This window comes from Dissoconium aciculare (genome assembly GCF_010015565.1).
Source record: "Dissoconium aciculare CBS 342.82 unplaced genomic scaffold K489scaffold_3, whole genome shotgun sequence".
Lineage (NCBI taxonomy): Eukaryota > Fungi > Ascomycota > Dothideomycetes > Mycosphaerellales > Dissoconiaceae > Dissoconium > Dissoconium aciculare.
Window position 1 is genome coordinate 1156735 of NW_022984953.1, and position 17937 is coordinate 1174671.

The 17937-nt window shown below is 52.3% G+C and overlaps 7 protein-coding genes and 1 non-coding gene across 8 annotated transcripts; 6 read left to right on the top strand and 2 right to left on the bottom strand.

Moving 5' to 3' along the window:
- Positions 1-2505: 2505 nt before the first annotated feature.
- K489DRAFT_387251 (phosphate/H+ symporter) lies at positions 2506-4233 on the top strand (the record flags this gene model as incomplete). Its single annotated transcript, XM_033606306.1, has 1 exon — positions 2506-4233. The coding sequence occupies one exon, from the start codon at positions 2506-2508 to the stop codon at positions 4231-4233; it is 1728 nt and encodes a 575-aa protein (XP_033462240.1).
- Positions 4234-4902: 669 nt separating this feature from the next.
- K489DRAFT_t14 lies at positions 4903-4988 on the top strand. The gene has a single exon. It is a non-coding gene; the product is annotated as a tRNA-Tyr (tRNA).
- Positions 4989-5299: 311 nt separating this feature from the next.
- K489DRAFT_377755 (uncharacterized protein) lies at positions 5300-7728 on the top strand. Its single transcript, XM_033604232.1, has 3 exons — positions 5300-5534; positions 5603-6091; positions 6156-7728. Exons 1-3 carry the CDS (start codon positions 5489-5491, stop codon positions 7361-7363), a joined length of 1743 nt encoding a protein of 580 aa, XP_033462241.1. The 5' UTR covers positions 5300-5488; the 3' UTR covers positions 7364-7728.
- Positions 7729-7904: 176 nt separating this feature from the next.
- Positions 7905-10101, top strand: K489DRAFT_377756 (uncharacterized protein). The gene has a single exon (XM_033604233.1). The coding sequence runs from the start codon at positions 8275-8277 to the stop codon at positions 9784-9786; it is 1512 nt and encodes a 503-aa protein (XP_033462242.1). The 5' UTR covers positions 7905-8274; the 3' UTR covers positions 9787-10101.
- A 246-nt stretch (positions 10102-10347) lies between these two features.
- Positions 10348-12326, top strand: K489DRAFT_387253 (uncharacterized protein; the record flags this gene model as incomplete). The annotated part of the gene is made up of 4 exons (XM_033606307.1): positions 10348-10542; positions 10849-10986; positions 11074-12132; positions 12222-12326. The coding sequence occupies 4 exons, from the start codon at positions 10348-10350 to the stop codon at positions 12324-12326; spliced, it is 1497 nt and encodes a 498-aa protein (XP_033462243.1).
- On the bottom strand, positions 12003-13510 carry K489DRAFT_377758 (uncharacterized protein). The gene has a single exon (XM_033604234.1). It carries the CDS (start codon positions 13483-13485, stop codon positions 12418-12420), a length of 1068 nt encoding a protein of 355 aa, XP_033462244.1. The 5' UTR covers positions 13486-13510; the 3' UTR covers positions 12003-12417.
- Positions 13511-13681: 171 nt separating this feature from the next.
- K489DRAFT_377759 (uncharacterized protein) lies at positions 13682-15342 on the bottom strand. The gene has a single exon (XM_033604235.1). The coding sequence runs from the start codon at positions 15267-15269 to the stop codon at positions 13821-13823; it is 1449 nt and encodes a 482-aa protein (XP_033462245.1). The 5' UTR covers positions 15270-15342; the 3' UTR covers positions 13682-13820.
- A 406-nt stretch (positions 15343-15748) lies between these two features.
- K489DRAFT_407899 (uncharacterized protein) lies at positions 15749-17821 on the top strand (the record flags this gene model as incomplete). The annotated part of the gene is made up of 1 exon (XM_033607413.1): positions 15749-17821. One exon carries the CDS (start codon positions 15749-15751, stop codon positions 17819-17821), a length of 2073 nt encoding a protein of 690 aa, XP_033462246.1.
- Between the last annotated feature and the right edge of the window lie 116 nt (positions 17822-17937).

The following is a 17937-nucleotide window of genomic DNA, read 5'->3' on the forward strand; positions in this document are numbered from 1 at the left end:
GCAGGGTAAGCATAAGCGAGCATATCACAACGTTCTTGCATATCAATCCCAACCACGGAAGGTCGATCGCATCACATTAGGGCACTTCGCAATTACCAGACGCCACCAATCAATGGGGGAGGTCAAAATGGGGGCACACCTGGCAGAAGCAACGAGATATCATCTACAACAACGAGTGGAGCCAAAGGGATGATCGCCGATCAGGTGGACCAAGGTAGGAGCTGCATAGCGAATGCACCACTGCTCAGACATCCACTCTTTAAGAGGAGACGCATTAACATGATGGTTAAGATCAGCACTCTCGGCATCGAATTATCTTTGACCGATGCATACTGTATCGTTTGATCTGAAGTCTCGACCCATGGGCATACAAGCAGATTGTGCAGAAGTAGAATCTGCCGGCAGGCTATTGAACAGATGGACGTGAGACGTGCTTCAGCATGGCAGAGATCTCTCCCTGCTTTTAACCGTATGAAATCTGCTGAACGAGAAGATAATCTCGTCGTCACCTTGAGCCTTTGGGAGTTCGCACTTCGATTCAGCGATGTGGGTCTGTAAAAGTGAGTCCCTTTCCCAGTATCGTCAAGTAAGGCAACAGTCACGCGCGAGGTAACCGAGATTCACAATTTCCTTTTGCCGCGAAAGCATTGCTTATGCTGTAGTCGGGTCGAGTGAAGCTTTTCGCGAATCGTTAAAGCACGTGGGCTGGGATTGCTCAAGTGGCGTTCGACGAGCTACATTGGGGGTGGACAATATTCGTCCCGGTGAGCACCGATGACTATACATCGACTCGTAGCCAGATGCACATCGTGATGCCGCATTGTACGATGCGTCATCAGTCCATGCAGTTGCCTCTAAGGGAATGAGCGACATATACGCTTCTCGGTGAGGAGCTATTGAGCGTCCCGATCTCGCCAACTGCTGCTACTCCACATGATCAAATCTCGCTCGTTTCTTGACTTTCTCTCACAAGGTCTGCGTCTAAGCAGTCGTGAATCTCGCCCAGTCTACAGCAAGCTTGCCGCCTTCCGTCCCGGATTGCCTTTGCGTTGTAGCTTGATACGGATGGACCGCGGTTGATCTTGCGACCTCGCTGCAACTCTCGAGTCTAGCCAACAGCGCGACCCACTGGATCGACGAATGTTCGCTACAGTGCGTCCACAAATGATGCTCGCGTGCCCGATCGTTTGGTATGAGGCTTCGATCGGACATGATGGTCATCATTGCATCAATCAAAAGGTTCGAAGGCGGAGCCAAGCCTACCAAGCTTTCGTGGGATGCTCGTGAACGCGCGCTGACAGTCATGGATGAAGCACGGGCCTTGTCGGCGAAGCCGCGCATCTGAGACTTGATCTACTTGCACGTGGGCTTGAAACACAGCTTGATTGGCCGAATTTGACCTCATCTGTCAGTGCGTCAGGGAATTGGCAGCAAATCTCCCGACCGAACACAGTTGGCCGCCAACAAAACATCCCCGCCAGCCACTATAGTTTGGTTAGCTTGCAGATTCGAGTTCAACGGTGGCCTCGTGTGTCCACGCCGCCGTCTGTCCAGCGCGTGTCGCGTGGCGAGCTCCAGATAAATTTTTGTAATTCGAGGCGTGGTCAATGACATGGTAAGCGGATCTTACTCGGCGGGATTTGCGCGGATCAAACAGATTCTGAACGTGCAATTGCAAATACATACTGCATGTCGTGGAGCCTAGCTGAACCCGAGGAGAAGCCATTTGCGCCATCACGTCGGAGGCGTAATAGCTAAGACTATGCGAACCGTTTGCTGTGCCGTAATGAATATTGTGCGAGAGGCGAAGGGTAAGCTTCGCCATGGACGCCATACGGGGAGTGATGCCCGGGCCGACGAGCTTGGCAGCATGGGAATCTATTGCGCGCTCGCATGCTGCTCGTTGATACAATCTTCACTTTGCGAAGATGGTAATCGTTACGCAGTTACACGCATGATGCGCACAGCCATGATTGTTCAGAGCTATTGCGATCATTTACTGACATTTAGGCTACGTGCCAATAGAGGTGTAAGCTCTTGATCCACTATGGGACGCTCGAGTAGTTGAAGGATGACAACGAGGCACTATCGCGGGAACAGGCCCAACAGGACACAATCATGGAGTCCATACACGGGCACCTGTTAGCAAGTTCACGCCTGATTCGTTGAATGTCCTCCCTGTCGACTCGGCCGGCTCAAGACCTAAATAGGATCGAAGGAGGGAGGGCTGTGCGGTCTGAGCGGCCCACGCTAGACGCCCAGCTAGAACAGGCTAATCAACAAGAAGAAGCAAAACCCACGCCCTCTGGCCCTGCATCGCGGTAATCCTACGATGCGGCCTCGAGTGTGAATGCCATCCCACTTGGCACATTTCTCATTAAAAGCTTCGCTCGCCAGATGGACATTTCAACTCTTCAGACCTCTCACTCTCCCTCTTGGCCACAGGTACAGTGCGCCATCTTGCAACAACCCAACTACCGTACCGCATCGTCATAGTCCTACACGATGGCAACCAGAACTGCGGGAGGCAACTCTGCCTTCCACAACTTCCACAACGACTATGCTCACGTCGTCGACCCCAACGAGCGTCGTCGTCTCGCTCTCGCCGAGATTGACAAGGCTCCCTTTGGATGGTACCACGTCCGCGCCATTCTCGTCGCCGGTATTGGTTTCTTCACTGATTCCTACGATATTTTCGCCATTTCCATGGTGACCACCATGTTGGGTGTCGTCTACTGGAACTCAAACAAGGGCAAGATTGACACCAACGCCGACACTGCCATCAAGGTCGCAACCTCTGCTGGTACTGTCATCGGTCAGCTTGGTTTTGGTGCTCTCGCGGATATTGTTGGTCGTAAGAAGATGTACGGTCTTGAGTTGATCCTCATCATCTTCGCAACTGTCGCTCAGGCTCTCACTGCCTCTGGACCCGGTCTCGGAATCACTGGTACTCTCATCTTCTGGCGTGTTCTCATGGGTATTGGTATCGGTGGTGACTACCCTCTCTCTTCGATCATTACCTCTGAGTTCGCTACCACCAAGTGGCGTGGAGCCATGATGGGTGCTGTCTTCGCCATGCAAGGTTTCGGTCAATTCGGTGCCGGTGTCGTCGCCATCATTGTCGCTGCCGGCTTCAAGGACTCCCTTATTGGCACCAACAACATCGCCAACTGCACTGGCGGCTGTGCCTCCGCCGTTGACAAGATGTGGCGTGTGGTCGTCGGATTCGGTGCCGTTCCCGGCTGCATTGCCCTCTACTACCGTTTGACCATTCCCGAGACCCCCCGTTACACCTTCGATGTGTCTCGCGATGTCGTCAAGGCTGGTTCCGACGTCAAGGCCTACCTCAGCGGTACTGCTGAGGGTATCCCCGATGAGGTCACCCGTGTCCAGGCTATGCGCGAGTCTGCTCCCAAGATGGAGATCCCTCAGGCCTCCTTCAAGGACTTCTTCCGCCACTACGGTCAGTGGAGGTACGGCAAGGTCCTTCTCGGTACTGCAGGTTCATGGTTTTTGCTTGACGTTGCCTTCTACGGCATCGGTTTGAACGCCACCACAATCCTCACTGCCATCGGTTATGGTTCCGGCGATGCGGCCAACGTGTACGAGTTCTTCTACCGTCTCGCTGCCGGTAACTTGATTCTCGTCTGCGCTGGTGCCATTCCTGGTTACTGGGTTACCGTCGCGACCGTCGACACCCTCGGTCGCCGACCCATTCAATTGATGGGTTTCATCCTCCTGACCATCATCTTCTGCATCATGGGTTTCGGCTTCAACGCTATTGGCAACAACGGTATCTTCGCGTGCTACGTCCTGGCCAACTTCTTCTTCAACTTCGGCCCCAACACCACCACTTTCATCACCCCCGGCGAGTGCTTCCCGACTCGTTACCGTTCCACCTCCCACGGTATCTCTGCCGCCGCCGGCAAGGTCGGTTCCATCATCGCCCAGGCTGCTATTGCCCCTCTCCGTGTCACTGGTGCTGCTCCTAACGCCACTGGCTCGGCTGCTCAGCCATGGCTCAACCACGTCCTCGAGATCTTCGCCCTCTTCATGTTGCTGGGTATCTTCACCACTCTCCTCGTTCCCGAGACCAAGCGTCTCACCCTCGAGCAACTTGCAGGTGAGGTCCCTGGTACTCCCCAGTACGACCCTGTCCTCGCTGGCCGACCCATTGCCCGTAGTGGCTCTGGCTCTGAGGAAGAGCATGAGAAGGCTCCTCAGACCGTCTAAACATGGGTACGGGACAAGATGCTTAGCTCGAATGGTCCTTATGTGGGTCATCGCTTAAGAGCTGGGACGAAACAATTTTTTTAATGCTGCTGGTACACAACGGCATGGCTCTCGTTTCTTTTTATGTCGATGCGATAGAGCACAGTGATCACGGCCGGGTTGGTTGGCTGGACTATGCGCTTCCCCTCTTTCACGAATTTCTCAATGATTCCCCCCCAATCTGAACAGTTGTGTATTGTATAAGACAGCTAGCATTACAAACTGAAACAATCGTTAATTTCCACATTTTTTCATATTGTTACTCGATCAATCTTCACTGACTTGAGCCTTGAAACTCCTGGGTCTCAGACAACATTGTCGCCGTGACTTGTGAGAGAAGCAGTACAGTCAGTATTTTTAAGTACTCGCAAGCACACAGCACCACTACGGACTTATGGTATGAATGGCGCGAGACATTTATTTCTCAGACGATAATGTTGATGGCGGATGGAAATACAGCACAGGTATATTCGTTGTCAGTACCTAGGTATGTTTTGCAATTTTGCTCAGGTGCGCCAGTGAACGCAGGTGAAGAACGATTGATAGCAAATTGGGAGTAAACTACTGATATATACGCATTGGGAAGTTCGCTCTTCACCAAGAAACGCTAAGAGGTTCTAAGAACCTTCACTCTCCTTAGCTCAGTTGGTAGAGCGTGAGACTGTAATGGAAACAAGATCATCTCAAGGTCCCTGGTTCGATCCCTGGAGGGGAGAGTTCAAGCTCACCATTCTTTTTCGCATTCTGGGTGGACTCGATGTGAATAAATTTTGCCCGAATGTGTTCACTGAGTAGATCGCTGCTCGGGTGGTGGATTTGTGGGGAGCTGGTTATTTTGTGATTTATGCAAGTGCCCAGGTGGTATAGGATGTTTTGTAGAGAGAAGCAAGAATTGGCAGGAACGACGCCGACGCCCGTAGCCTGCCTTGCTTGTAATTTTGACCCTGAGGCACCCACCGACGATGACATGGAAGACCCCTCCACGAAACTTTGAATGTTTCGTCGGAAGCAGCAGGTCTGCCGGAAAGCTGCTTGGAGATATTGCCCTGGTGTATCGCGTCTAACAAAAAGTTTTGAGCACGAGACTCAAGGCCACTCTAACTCGACATTTGCACGACCTGTCAACGATCTTTTTGCTGCATTCTGGAGTCTTTTGGTCTACTAGCAAAATCAAAGACCCCAAGAGATCTAGGGAAGAACTTTCGCTTTCGCAAACATGTCCTTCGGCGGACAAACCCCGACGATTATCGTTCTCAAAGAGGGTGAGTGGAAGGCTCGTCGAATTTTCGAAGGCGACAGAATATGTGCTGATCCGGCGACCCGTGTTTAGGAACCGATCAATCGCAGGGTCGTGGGCAAATCGTCTCCAACATCAACGCATGTTTAGCGGTACAAAACACCATCAAAAGCACATTAGGACCTTACGGCGGTGACCTGCTTCTCGTAGACGAGAATGGCAAGCAGACGATTACCAACGATGGTGCGACGGTGATGAAATTGCTGGACATTGTTCACCCGGCTGCTCGCATCCTTGCAGATATCTCTCGATCACAAGACGCTGAAGTGGGAGACGGGACTACCTCCGTCGTCGTTCTAGCTGGTGAAATCCTCAAGGAAATCAAAGAGTCGGTTGAGCAGGGAGTGAGCAGTCAGGTCATCATCAAGGGGCTTCGACGGGCGAGCGCAATGGCTGTGGCGAAGATTCGTGAGATCGCTGTGGAGACAAATACGACCAACCAACGGGAGACGTTGAGGAAACTTGCGGCGACGGCGATGAGCAGCAAGCTGATTCACCGCAATTCCGATTTCTTCACCAAGAGTAAGTCGTTCGGATTGGGTGGTATTCTCGGAGGACACAAACATATACTGATATCTTGTACTAGTGGTCGTTGACGCAATTCTTTCCCTGGATCAGTCAGATCTCAACGAACGACTCATTGGTATCAAGAAGATTACTGGTGGATCTCTCGAGGAATCGCTTTTCATCAACGGCGTTGCGTTCAAGAAGACTTTCGCATACGCTGGTTTCGAACAGCAGCCCAAACAATTCACGGATCCCAAGATTGTGTGCCTGAACGTCGAGCTGGAATTGAAGAGCGAAAAGGACAATGCTGAAGTGCGCGTCGAGCAGGTCTCGGAATATCAGGCCATTGTGGATGCTGAATGGCAGATCATCTACGATAAAATGGAGGCTCTATACCAGACCGGCGCAAAGGTTGTTCTCTCCAAACTACCAATTGGTGACCTCGCCACGCAATTCTTCGCCGACCGCGATATTTTCTGCGCTGGTCGCGTCGCTTCGGACGATCTCGAACGCGTATGCCAGGCGACTGGTGCCAGCACACAGTCCACTTGTACGGATCTCCAAGAGCAACATCTCGGCACATGCGCACGCTTCGAGGAGCGACAGATTGGTGGCGAGCGCTTCAACCTCTTTTCAGGGTGCCCGAAGGCCAAGACCTGTACCTTGATCCTCCGAGGAGGCGCAGAGCAATTCATCGCAGAGGTGGAGCGCAGTCTACACGATGCACTGATGATTGTCAAGCGCGCCATTACCAACACCAGCATTGTTGCTGGAGGAGGTGCTTGCGAGATGGCGCTTTCCGCCCACTTACACTCTTTTGCGGACGAGAAAGTGCCACACAAGCAGCAAGCCATCATCAAAGCTTTCGCTAAAGCGCTTGAAGTTATTCCTCGCCAGCTCTGCGATAACGCGGGTTTCGACGCCACGGACATTTTGAACCGTCTCCGCGTCGAGCACCGTCGTGCTGGACGACAACAAGCATCCCAGCAACAATCGCAACAGCCGTCACATCAAAGCCCAGTGGTTTGGGCCGGTGTTGACTTCGACAACGAAGGCATCCGCGACAATTTGGCTGCATTCGTATGGGAGCCTGCGCTTGTCAAAATCAACGCAATTCAGGCTGCTGTCGAGGCTTGTTGTTTGATTCTCAGCGTCGACGAGACGATCACCAACCAGTCGAGTCAACAGCCTCAAGCGCCTACAAGGGGTCTACCTCCAGGTGCTGCGCAAAGGGCGGTGCGTGGAATGGGAGGAGCGGGACGAGGACGAGGATTGCCGCGGAGGTGATCGTACAGTCTCGTTGGCAAGCGATGCATCGGATTCAAGGACAGGCTCTCGAGGTGGAGGAATGGGCCACTGCTGTTCATTGGATTGAATCGACGAAGAGATGAATAACGCTGTGCCTGAAATGAAATTTAGACGAATCAACCCCATTTTGTTTCGTTGTTCGAAATGCTTTCTCCACATCGTCGAATCGGAGGATCTCATGTCGGAGCATTTATTCTTCAAGTGACGCTTCTTGCCGTTGGGACCTGAGGCCAAGAGTAAACATTGTAAAGGTGACGGGCGTCTATTTCGCGAACCCTGGAAGTGGTTGCGACGCACTTAATGAGACGTTTATCTTATACCTGAATTCTGCTATCCAGTCTCGCAAGAAATACGAATACAAAAGTTCCCTATGCAGACTTTCTGAGGGATTCAGACGCCAGACCGCGTGACTCCATTGTGGCCGAGTGGGGATGATGGGACGTCACGTTAACTTTGTCCGCGTGCCCCGACGCGCTTTCGACTTGGCTACAGTGCTCGCGTGTTCTGCTGATTCATGGAAGGTCTTTCTACACTCTTCGCAAGAGTACCTCACACATGGTTACTGAATCCCTTCTGTCCTGTGCCATCGTAGCTGCGGGCACGCGATGCTGTTGGATGGTGCATATGATGTGGTCATCCACGCTGCACTGATGGCGGCTGGTGTCAGTAGAGATCTGCTGCCTTTGGCGGCAGGCGACATTAATATAGGTGGGTCGAATGCTCTGTGGTGTTCATGATCTGACCAGACTCCGATTTGCGCACCTGAATGTGTTGAAAACTTTGGTCTGCTCCCGAATGAGACTACAAACCAGAACAGACGAAAAGAAGCTGGGAAAGAAACGGCCTGAAACGTACTCGACGACGACACCTTTCGACTTCTCGGATTCACGATGAAGTCGTCCAATGAAATCTGTTCGTCGCCAAACAGTATTCTCAAAGATGCTCTTGAGCATGGACGGCGTACTACGATTGAGCTCCTTCATGGAAGAAGCATTAAGAAGAACGCTCCTCAATCCGCTGATGTTCCCAGAAATCTGAGCAAGCGGATGCCGAATCTTTTCGATCGCTTTCCGATGGTCTTTCCTTGGCAGAGACGATCGTTACCAGTTGATCCGACGAAGCACGCCGTCTGGCTATTGGACAACACCGCTTTCCCTACGCCTCGCCACGCTGGTCACCCAACAAATCCTGAACGGGTCCACGATGACGAGCAAGAATGGCAGACGGAATTCATCGCCTGTTACTTTGTCAAGCACAGCGGCCGCGATCAATCTCGCATCGTAGCAGATATCGCACACAAACTCAACGTGAATGCAGGTGACTACGCATCCCAACAACGGATCGCTGCCCGTCTCGAGCCATTTGCAGATACCATATTGATCAATCGCACTTCGCGCATTGCTCTCCCAGGTTTGCAGCAGCAATCACTCGGCCCTTCGAATAAGTCCGGGATCAGTACGAATATTCTTGACTTACATTTGCCTCCTCGCTTCATGGACAGCCGAAGGACAAGATCTTTCACTGTACAAAACTCATGTCAGCCGCTCTATCTGCCTCCAAGCACAACCACCCTCGCCGAGGAGCACGGCTGGATGATCATCAGCGACGTTGATGATACGATCAAACTCACGCTGTCAAATTCCGCCTTTGGAATACTATATCATACTTTCCTGATTCCGAGTCCGCTCCCTATCCGTGGCATGCCTGCCCTCTATTCGCACCTCCAAAATATCCTACACGACCCGGCCTTCTTCTATCTCAGCGCTTCGCCCTACAATCTTTACCCTTTCCTACATCGCTTCCTCTATCCTCACATGTATCGCCGTCGCCTGTCCTCTCCTCGCTCACAACAGCAACAGCACCATCGCCGTGCTTCTCCCGACCACCTCCGGACCTCCCTTTCCTTTCCCATGGGGACGCTGCTGCTACGCGACGCCAGCTGGCAGAACCTTGCCGGTCTCCTGACTTCGTTGACGCAAGGCATACAGAATTACAAGATCTCGCGTATGGCCGAGCTACACTCCCGATGGCCGCATAGAAAAGTTATATGCATTGGGGATAGCTCGCAGACGGATCCTGAGGCTTATGCGGAAGTGGTCAAAAGATGGCCAGGGTGGGTCAAAGGTGTTTTCATCCGGAAGGTACCGGTTGTGGATGAGGATGGAGATGGATTGGAGGATGAGGTTGCTGAAGGCAGGAATCCGGAGTGGAAGAATTCAGACGAGAGATTCGAGAAGGCGTTTGAAGGCGTGGAGAGGAATATTTGGAAGGTTTTCGAGGCGCCGGACGATGTTGGGCGATGGGTGGAAAAATTGGTTCAGCATGAGGCGAGGGTGGATGCAAATGGAGGCCGCGATGGTGACGATGGAAGGGTATTCTCTGTCAGGCTGGACAAGCCATGAGGTACCTACGTATTGTGATGTGATGGATTCTTGACTGGGAACAAAATTGTGCCATTCAAGAGTATTCTAATGCCGTCATGCATTTTCTCGCTTGTGTAATAATTGTTGTTTCCATTTCTAAAGCAGCCGATCTCAGTCTCGCCACGACGTTCCTCGCGTTCTGACGATGGTGCTCCTCTGTGGTCTAAGACCTGAGACTTGCTTCGTCGTGAAGTCGCCGCAAAGCTCAAACTGAGACTCTTAGGTATGTCACCTCGCAAGTTCCCATTGAGTCAGCATCTACTCCTCCGAGGATGAAGGACAGAATGATCCCGAAACTAATCAAAAAATGGCCACAGACGACTCCACAATTCTGACTTGGCATCTTGCGCCCTATACTAACTTCGGAGGTCATGCGATGTGATCGCCGAAACAAATCAGCGCAGGTTCTAGATGTAGTATGAATGCATGGTGAACAGTCATAAGCAGCCCGTCCATGAGACCCATTCTTTCCATCCTCACCTTCATCCTCGTCCCCTATCGAGACCTCTCAGACGACCAATTTTTTGCCTCAGGACAGCCATGGCTACTCCGTCCCTTCAAGCGTCTGCATCTCCGTCGCTCCTGCGGGAAACGTTCGTAGGCAAGACCCTCAGCGAAGTCCCCGCACCGGCCGTGATCCTGGATGCGGCGATCGTCCGCCGAAACTGCGCCTTGATGCTTGACGCAACGGACGCACTGGGAGTGGACTTTCGAGCGCATGTAAAGACGCACAAGGTATGAATGGCTGGCGATATTTCTCATGTGACGCGAGAGTGTGATGTGAGAAGATAGACGGAGAGCGCATCGGCACATAGCGAGACATGTTCGAAGTCGAGAAGTTTGGTGGTTATCGTTTGGGTGGGAGATCCCATGGGAGGTTCACGTAGACGACGGGACTCGCGCGAGCGACAGAAGGCTTTGAACCTTTCAATGGTCGCATGACTTCGCTGGATTCCACGTTCACTTCACAATGCAAGTAGATGTCAAATCAGCTGACTATAATTATTGCTTCTCTAGACAGTCGAACTGTCGCGTATACAGGCGGGCGACGACATTCGGATCGAGGGCAATCAGGCCAATACAAGTCGGCCTATCAAACTAATCGCATCGACCGTTACGGAGATTGAACACCTGTTACCATGGCTGCAGGAATGTCGATCTCAAGGACGAGAGGTCAACGTAAGATACTCCATTATCTGCATCCAGAGGAGCAAGCGAGGCTCGGCCATTGATTAGAATGTTCGCAAACTTACCGATACTGCACAGGTTCTCTATGGCGTTCCTGTAGCTCCTTCTCGGATTGCACGTCTAGCCACGTTGGCTACCGCCTTAGGTGAAAACTCTATCGGCGTCTTCATCGACCATGCAGAGCAAATCCGAGCCATCGAGACCGCGCTCGATTCCGAACGCAGCAGTATGTCTTGGCCCGGCAAGGTACCCTTACACGTTCACATCGATGTCGGTCACCACCGCGAAGGCGTCACGGCGGATTCTGCGCAGCTGAAAGCCATCGCGAATGCACTACGAGCATCCAGGAAGTGCGTGCTAGGCGGCATTTATGTGCATTTGGGAAACTGTTATAGTGTTAGCAGCCCAGCCGAAGCTTTGGAATGGATGGGCCGGGAACTGGAAGGGCTTCGAGATGGTGCCGTGAAGTTCATCGAGCTGGTCGGAGATATTGAAAGCGTCAAAGGTCAGCACGGTAGACTCGCATTGTCGCTGGGCGCCACGCCCACAACAGCCTCAATACAGAACCTTCTCCACCTTCCAGCGGACAGCGTCGGCGAAGATTCGGACGACCTCCGCGCTGCCAGAACGTACCGCGATCTCATTAGCAGCACGAATAAAGACTTTGCAGTCGAGTTCCATGCAGGCGTCTATACAACGCTCGACATGCAACAGCTTGCCACGCGTGCGCGACCAGAGTTTTCCCCATCAGATCCCAAACAGAGCCTTGCGACCTTTGCGAACATAGGTATTCGCACGATGGTGGAAGTGGCAAGCGTGTATAATGATCGTGGTGCCACCACAGGGAAGCAAGAAGCTTTAATCGCTGCAGGTTCGCTCGCCCTAGGTCGAGAGCCGTGCAAGAGCTATCCTGGATGGGGCGTCGTCAGTCCCTGGGCAGGAAAGGAACATAAATCAGCCGCTGCCGAACAAGGAAATGCGGCGAACATCTACAACCCAGCTCTTCCCGAAGAGCAACGCGAGGGTTGGATAGTTGGTCGGATCAGCCAAGAACATGGAATCTTGACATGGGAAGGCCGCTCGGAAAACGTGCGGCCGCTGGCATTGGGAGAGAAATTGCTGATCTGGCCGAATCATGTAAGTCGTATTCAGAAGCCGCGCAAACTTGTGCGCAGAGCTCTCAAGCTCTGCAAGTCCGATAATATGCTGACGCTCGAGCGCGATAGTCGTGTATTGCTGGTGCAAATTTCGGCTGGTACTTGGTTGTGGACTCGGACAAGGCTGACCCTGACCGGATCGAAGACGTTTGGATCCGGTGTCGTGGATGGTAGTTTTGGGTAGCCCAAGTGGTGCTGTTTTGAGAGCATAACAAGAAGCTCAACGAACAAGCCAGAAATGTGATCATTGTCTTCGAGCTACTGCTCAATCTTCCGCAGCTGAAGCTCCTGTTGCTGACGGTTCTGCCGCACGCGACGCGTCCGCTTCCAACTCAGCTGCCAACTGTGCTCCCAAACTCCCATCGCTCTCGGCTGGTGATCCCTGGTCGTTCTCAGGGCCATCTCCTTCCATGCTGATTCCTCCCGCTTTCGCTATCCTGGCCAAGAGCCTCTCCTGCCTTGCCAGCTTCTCTTCGATCCTAGCCTCGACCTCTTGCCTTTCCGTCTTGGAACGATCGTGAAATGTCGCACTGCTTGACCGCCATTCATTTTCGCGAGTCTCCATCTTCTGCGCCAAAGCCGTTCGCTCTTTCTCAATGTAAAGCAAGGTCTGCTGAGTACTCGCGCGTTCGCGTTGTGCGGCTGCTCGATCCCGCTCGAGCGCTGAATTGAGCACGGTTTGCATTGTGGACAGTTGATGCGATCGCGCAACATCTGCAGAGGCATGCGTGGTCTTGGCCGCATTTAGAGTATCGAAGAGCCAGCCGCCTTGCGATTGCCATTCGCGTCGCCAGTCGCGAAGAAAGGTCATTGTCTCTTCGTGGGCCTGCGTCCCTCTTTCCGCAGGCACAGGCGCTTTGCTGGCAATCTCCGCCGCGACGCTTCCGTTCGCTTCAATGCGCGTGCGCTTTGTTGCACCCACTTCCACGACTTCGTCATCAATGTCTGCACTTTCAGAAGCCTTTCGCTTCGTGCTCTTGCTGATACCATTGGCTATTTCTTTCGTCAATGCGGCCGTCATCGTCTCAGTAATGGGTTGATTCGTCATTTTCTTCGATTTGAACTCTTCCATATCGAAAGCTCTGTCCGTGATAGTCACCGTGTAGACATGTTCCTTGGTTGGCACTAATGGTATTACCTCTCGACCAGCAACACGGATTTTAACCACTGCCACGACCTCGACAGGCGCGTAATGCGTTCCTGCGCAAATATCTTGTTGGAGGGCGAACAGTGCGGCGCGCAGATCACTGCGACGGTCGGCCGTGGCAGCTAGCATGGGCTGATCACCATTGAAGATGTGTCGGAGCACCGCCTGCATTTCGACGGCCGCCATCGTTGAATGTTCAGGCGCGTGTCGGTAGATTATGGTTTTGTCTTTCAAGACCAAGTCCCAAACTCAGGTAACCTTGAAATGCTCATAAATCTTACGTAATTTAGCGCTTTTCACATGTGAAAACTGGCTTTGGTGAGCCGCCTCAATGGCAACACAACGCCCAACCTACGATGACGGATTGAAGGGTAGAATTGATAGACCAACATTGAAGACTTCGTGATGCGTATAGATTTACAGGCCGATTATACAAAATGTACGACGGCATTTTTCATTATTGTTGGTAACAGATGGCGACGAGAGCTGCTTTTAAGCACTGTAGCCTAGGGAATTTCTCATTAAGCTTTTCCTTCCTGTTTCTTCTTCCTCCTGGCTTCTTTCCTTGCCGCTTTGGCCGCCGCGTCGTCGTCTGCTTGCTTCGATACTTCGGGTGCTGTAGGCAGTGATTCGACTCCTTCTCTCCTCTTTTTCGACTTTTTCGATTTTGCTGGTGCTGGAGCATTTGTCCCTGACGTGTCCGGGCGAAGACGGCCAGTATGTGCGCCTAATGCCTGTGGAAATTGTAGCGCTTGACCATCACGCTCCCCTCCATCCATATCTTCGTCGTCATCCTTACCGGCGCCTTCAGCATTATCGACTCCGATGCGCCCGGGATTGCCCGATCCGAAGCCTGGCGGCCGAAATCTCATTCTAAGTCCTTTGGGTTGGGGCCGGATGGCACTGAGAGGCGCCTGAGCGATGTTCGCGGCCGCAGAGCTTCCAGTGTTCAGGTCGGCTTGACGCTTGGAGAGATTCGGTAGGTCAATCTGAGCTTGCAATTGCAACGTAGACATGACCTTTGCGGACGCAAATTCGTATGTTGAGTTGTGGGGCACTAGCACGCTGGAATTTGAAGTGGCCGCATGATTTGGTCTGAGGATATACGAGATGTTGTTGTGCGTAAGAACTGGCGTTGTGGAGTTGATGGCCGATAGGGACAAAGATTTGAGGTTTGAGAGTGGAACGTTGGAGGGTGCAATGATATGCCATATTTGTTTGCCTTCCAAAGCGCTGCCGGACAACAGAGTTGAGGTTTCCGAGGACACCGTAGCAGACTCGACCAAAGAGTATCCGGCTGGTGGATGATACGGTCTTGCTGGAATCGCTTGTCTCGTAGATTTCGCACTTGGCACAGCAGGCTTCGCTGGCTGCGCGGTCACAGACACGTCCGGCATCTCTTCATCTTCTACTTCTTCATCCTCCGAATCACTCGATTCGACCACGATCGCTGCTTCAGCCTCTTTACTCCTCGCTCTTTTAGCTTGTGGTGCTGTCTCTTCCCCGTCTGAGTCTGAGTCTTCCTCCTCTGATGAAATTTCCTCCGCCGCTTTGCGCTTCACACCATTGGCCTTGCCAGGCACAATCGCACTGGTTGCTGGTGATTCGTCCGCTGAAGAATCCTCATCTGATTCTTCCTCGTCCGATTCTTGCTCACTTTCTGAACTCTCTGACTCTTCCGAGTCCTCTCTCGCCTGTTTAGTTTGTCTTTGCGCCACGGCAGTTGGTTTGACAGCAGGCGCTGATTGTGCTTTGTCCTTGACAGGTTTGATCGCTGCCGATTGAGATGTCGTGCTTGGTTTGGTGACCTTCGGCCTGGCTGCAAGTGTGTTCTGCCTTGTTTTGGGATCCTTCTTTGATTTCTGGACCGTTTGTGTCGGCCGTGAATCACCCTCGCTGTCCGAGTCCACTATGCGCTCTTGACTCAAGGCAGCCGCCTTCTTCTTCGACGCATCCGTAGCTTTCGCCATGTTGACCACTCCTGTTTGTGTAAAGTTGCTTCAATAATATCGCAGAGTCGTCACCGTTTGGCGAACGTCATTGGATTGCTGAATTTCGGGATTAAAAAAGTTCAGAGCTTCGCCAAAATTTTAAGCTTGTAGGGTTCAAATTCGGCAGAATTTCATGGCGCGGACGACACGGGCGGTGAATGTCAATTTATTCACTTCAATGACATTGGATCAAACATTGTAGGGGAGAAATAGCATCGTCTCTTTCACCAAGTCTCTTCTAATGGATAATTACGAAACGTGAACGAAAATTGCCACTACGCAATTGTATGGATAAATTGGCTGCGTTCGCCTGAACATTGTCTCGCTGAACGGCTGCGCGTATGGTGCTTCATAAAATTTCTGGACTTTCAAGGCAGCGACATAAACTCCTACAGGATTACATATTATTGACAAGATCTGCTTCAACATCGTCTCCAACTTCAACTAGCCCGACAATCATGTCCTCAAAAAGAAAGGCAAAGGATGCTTTTGGCAAAAATCTGCAACCGCAGCTGAGCGCCTTTGCCGCGGCCAGAGCGCAACAACCACAGTCAACTATGAAGACAACTGCGAACGCGGACGTAGAAACGATAAAGCGACAAAAACAGCAAGTTACGGTAGAGACATCGTCTGGTCCTGAAAGGTCAGCTCCACTCCGCACTCGAGAAGCTTCGATTGTTACAGCTCGACCGAAGCCGGTAGCTGCCTCGAAGATATTCCAAGTCCTGCACGACGACCACGACAGCCTTGAGATTAATCTGCGAGCTGGTGAGAGTGCTGTCTTCACAGGCGAATATGATGTGCAGGTCATCAAGGGTGTGGTCGACATTCATGGAGCAGTCTTGCTTCCACAAACTGCGCGGCAACGTGTGTATGCTATCAGTGCACATGCGCTTCCAGTCATACTCAGCCGAGCGGAGGATACTGTCGTTCGCATAACCTCCGTCAAGTCGCAATTACAAGCACTTGAGAAATATTCGACACTGTATCGAAATATCTGGGCAACAACGACAACGTCTTCCGGTGCAGCGCAAGATGGCAGGCAATCACGCTCATTCGCTCCGGTACCACTGACAGACGACAACGCATCCTCTCGAATACCGTCTGTGAACGCTCTCGATATCGTTCCAGAAACACGGAAACTCTTGTCCAGCATCAACGGCAAGATCGATTCTGTCGAGTACTCCCGTCGGCCTATCCGCATTATGACCATCGGTCCCAAGTCCTCAGGAAAGTCCACTCTCAGCCGTGCTTTGGTCAACTCAATTCTCACACGCCCGAAGAATGGATCAAGAAGCTTGTACTATCTCGATCTCGATCCCGGCCAGCCCGAGTTCGGGCCACCTGGACATCTTTCTTTGATCGAAGTTTCGGCACCACTCCTGGGGCCCTCCCTCAGCCATCTCGCGACGAATCCAGAATCTGGCCAAGTAGCATATCGAGTACTTCGATCGCACTCACTCGCGGCGATGACTTTTAGAGATTTTCCAGGCCACTATATCGACTGTGCCGTTGATCTTGCCGACCGTATTCCTCAGAATGGCAATAATACCCCCCTTGTGGTGAACAGCTGTGGATGGGTCAGCGGTGTCGGTGCGAGCGCTCTGCTGGATCTCTGCTCGGCTTTACATCTCACAGATCTCGCTGTTCTGGGGCCTCTCGAAGATGGACTTCGAGCTGCGTTATCAGAAAGAGTCGAAACTGTTCACCAACTGCCTCGATTATCAGGCAAGCCATCAATACGAAGTCCCGCCGACCTACGAGCAATGCAGATGATGTCGTATTTCCACCAGCGCCAAATCCAAAATCACGATTCAACTTCCAACATTATCGTCGGCTCTGCTTCAACCCTGCCCACATGGCGCGACCGCCCCATCAGCCAATTCCGTCCCTGGACCGTCCAATACGCCGGCCCCAACTCCGGCGTCGCGGCAATCATATCCTACAGCCAGCCAGTTGCGCCAGCATTCCTCCCAGAGGTGCTCAACGGCGCCATCGTCGCCATTCTCGTCCCGGAAGATGACTCGACCTTCAATTCATCCTCCTCTTCCGATCTCGAAACGGAGATGGGAATCGCACACACGGAGCAGGGAGAAATTCCATATATTCCCTTTGATCGCAATCAAGCTACGCCACCTGCACCGTTGGATCCCCGACAGACATCTTGCGTTGGGCTCGCGCTGATCCGTTCGATTGATCACGTGGCTAAGACCTTCGATCTCATCACCCCATTATCAGAAGCCCGCGTGGCGGAGCTATTGAGGACGAAGCGTAAGGTGATGTTAGTGAGAGGTGGATTTGACAGTCCTGACTGGGCGTATCTGGAAGATGGCAATTCAAGTACGGAGAGGAGAGGGGAGAGGTCGAGAGTCAGATTTGGCCTCGGCGAGAGGAAAGAGGGTGGTAGTGCGAGAGAAAGACCGTGGGTAAGCTTTAGGGAGCCGGTCGGTGTGGAGGGAAGTGTATGGCGGTTGAGACATCCTCCTACTGCTGCGGCCTTGGCAGGAGGGAATAAGGGAAGCGATAGGTGAATTTGGTGGAAACTGTAGAGGTCGTGGTGTACATTTTGTCGGCAATGTAGGCTCACAGGATTGCAATACAAGCAGACCCTTGACCACCAGCTATTAAATTTTACACCAATCTCATC

Bases quoted from the DNA above. Each gene is read 5' to 3' on its own strand.
- K489DRAFT_377758 (XM_033604234.1), bottom strand. From the start codon at position 13,485: ATGGCGGCCGTCGAAATGCAGGCGGTGCTCCGACACATCTTCAATGGT.
- K489DRAFT_377755 (XM_033604232.1), top strand. From the start codon at position 5,489: ATGTCCTTCGGCGGACAAACCCCGACGATTATCGTTCTCAAAGAGG. The intron at 5,535-5,602 runs GTGAGTGGAAGG...ACCCGTGTTTAG, and splicing joins GATTATCGTTCTCAAAGAGG to GAACCGATCAATCGCAGGGT. The intron at 6,092-6,155 runs GTAAGTCGTTCG...ATCTTGTACTAG, and splicing joins TTCCGATTTCTTCACCAAGA to TGGTCGTTGACGCAATTCTT.
- K489DRAFT_377759 (XM_033604235.1), bottom strand. From the start codon at position 15,269: ATGGCGAAAGCTACGGATGCGTCGAAGAAGAAGGCGGCTGCCTTGAGT.
- K489DRAFT_377756 (XM_033604233.1), top strand. From the start codon at position 8,275: ATGAAGTCGTCCAATGAAATCTGTTCGTCGCCAAACAGTATTCTCAAA.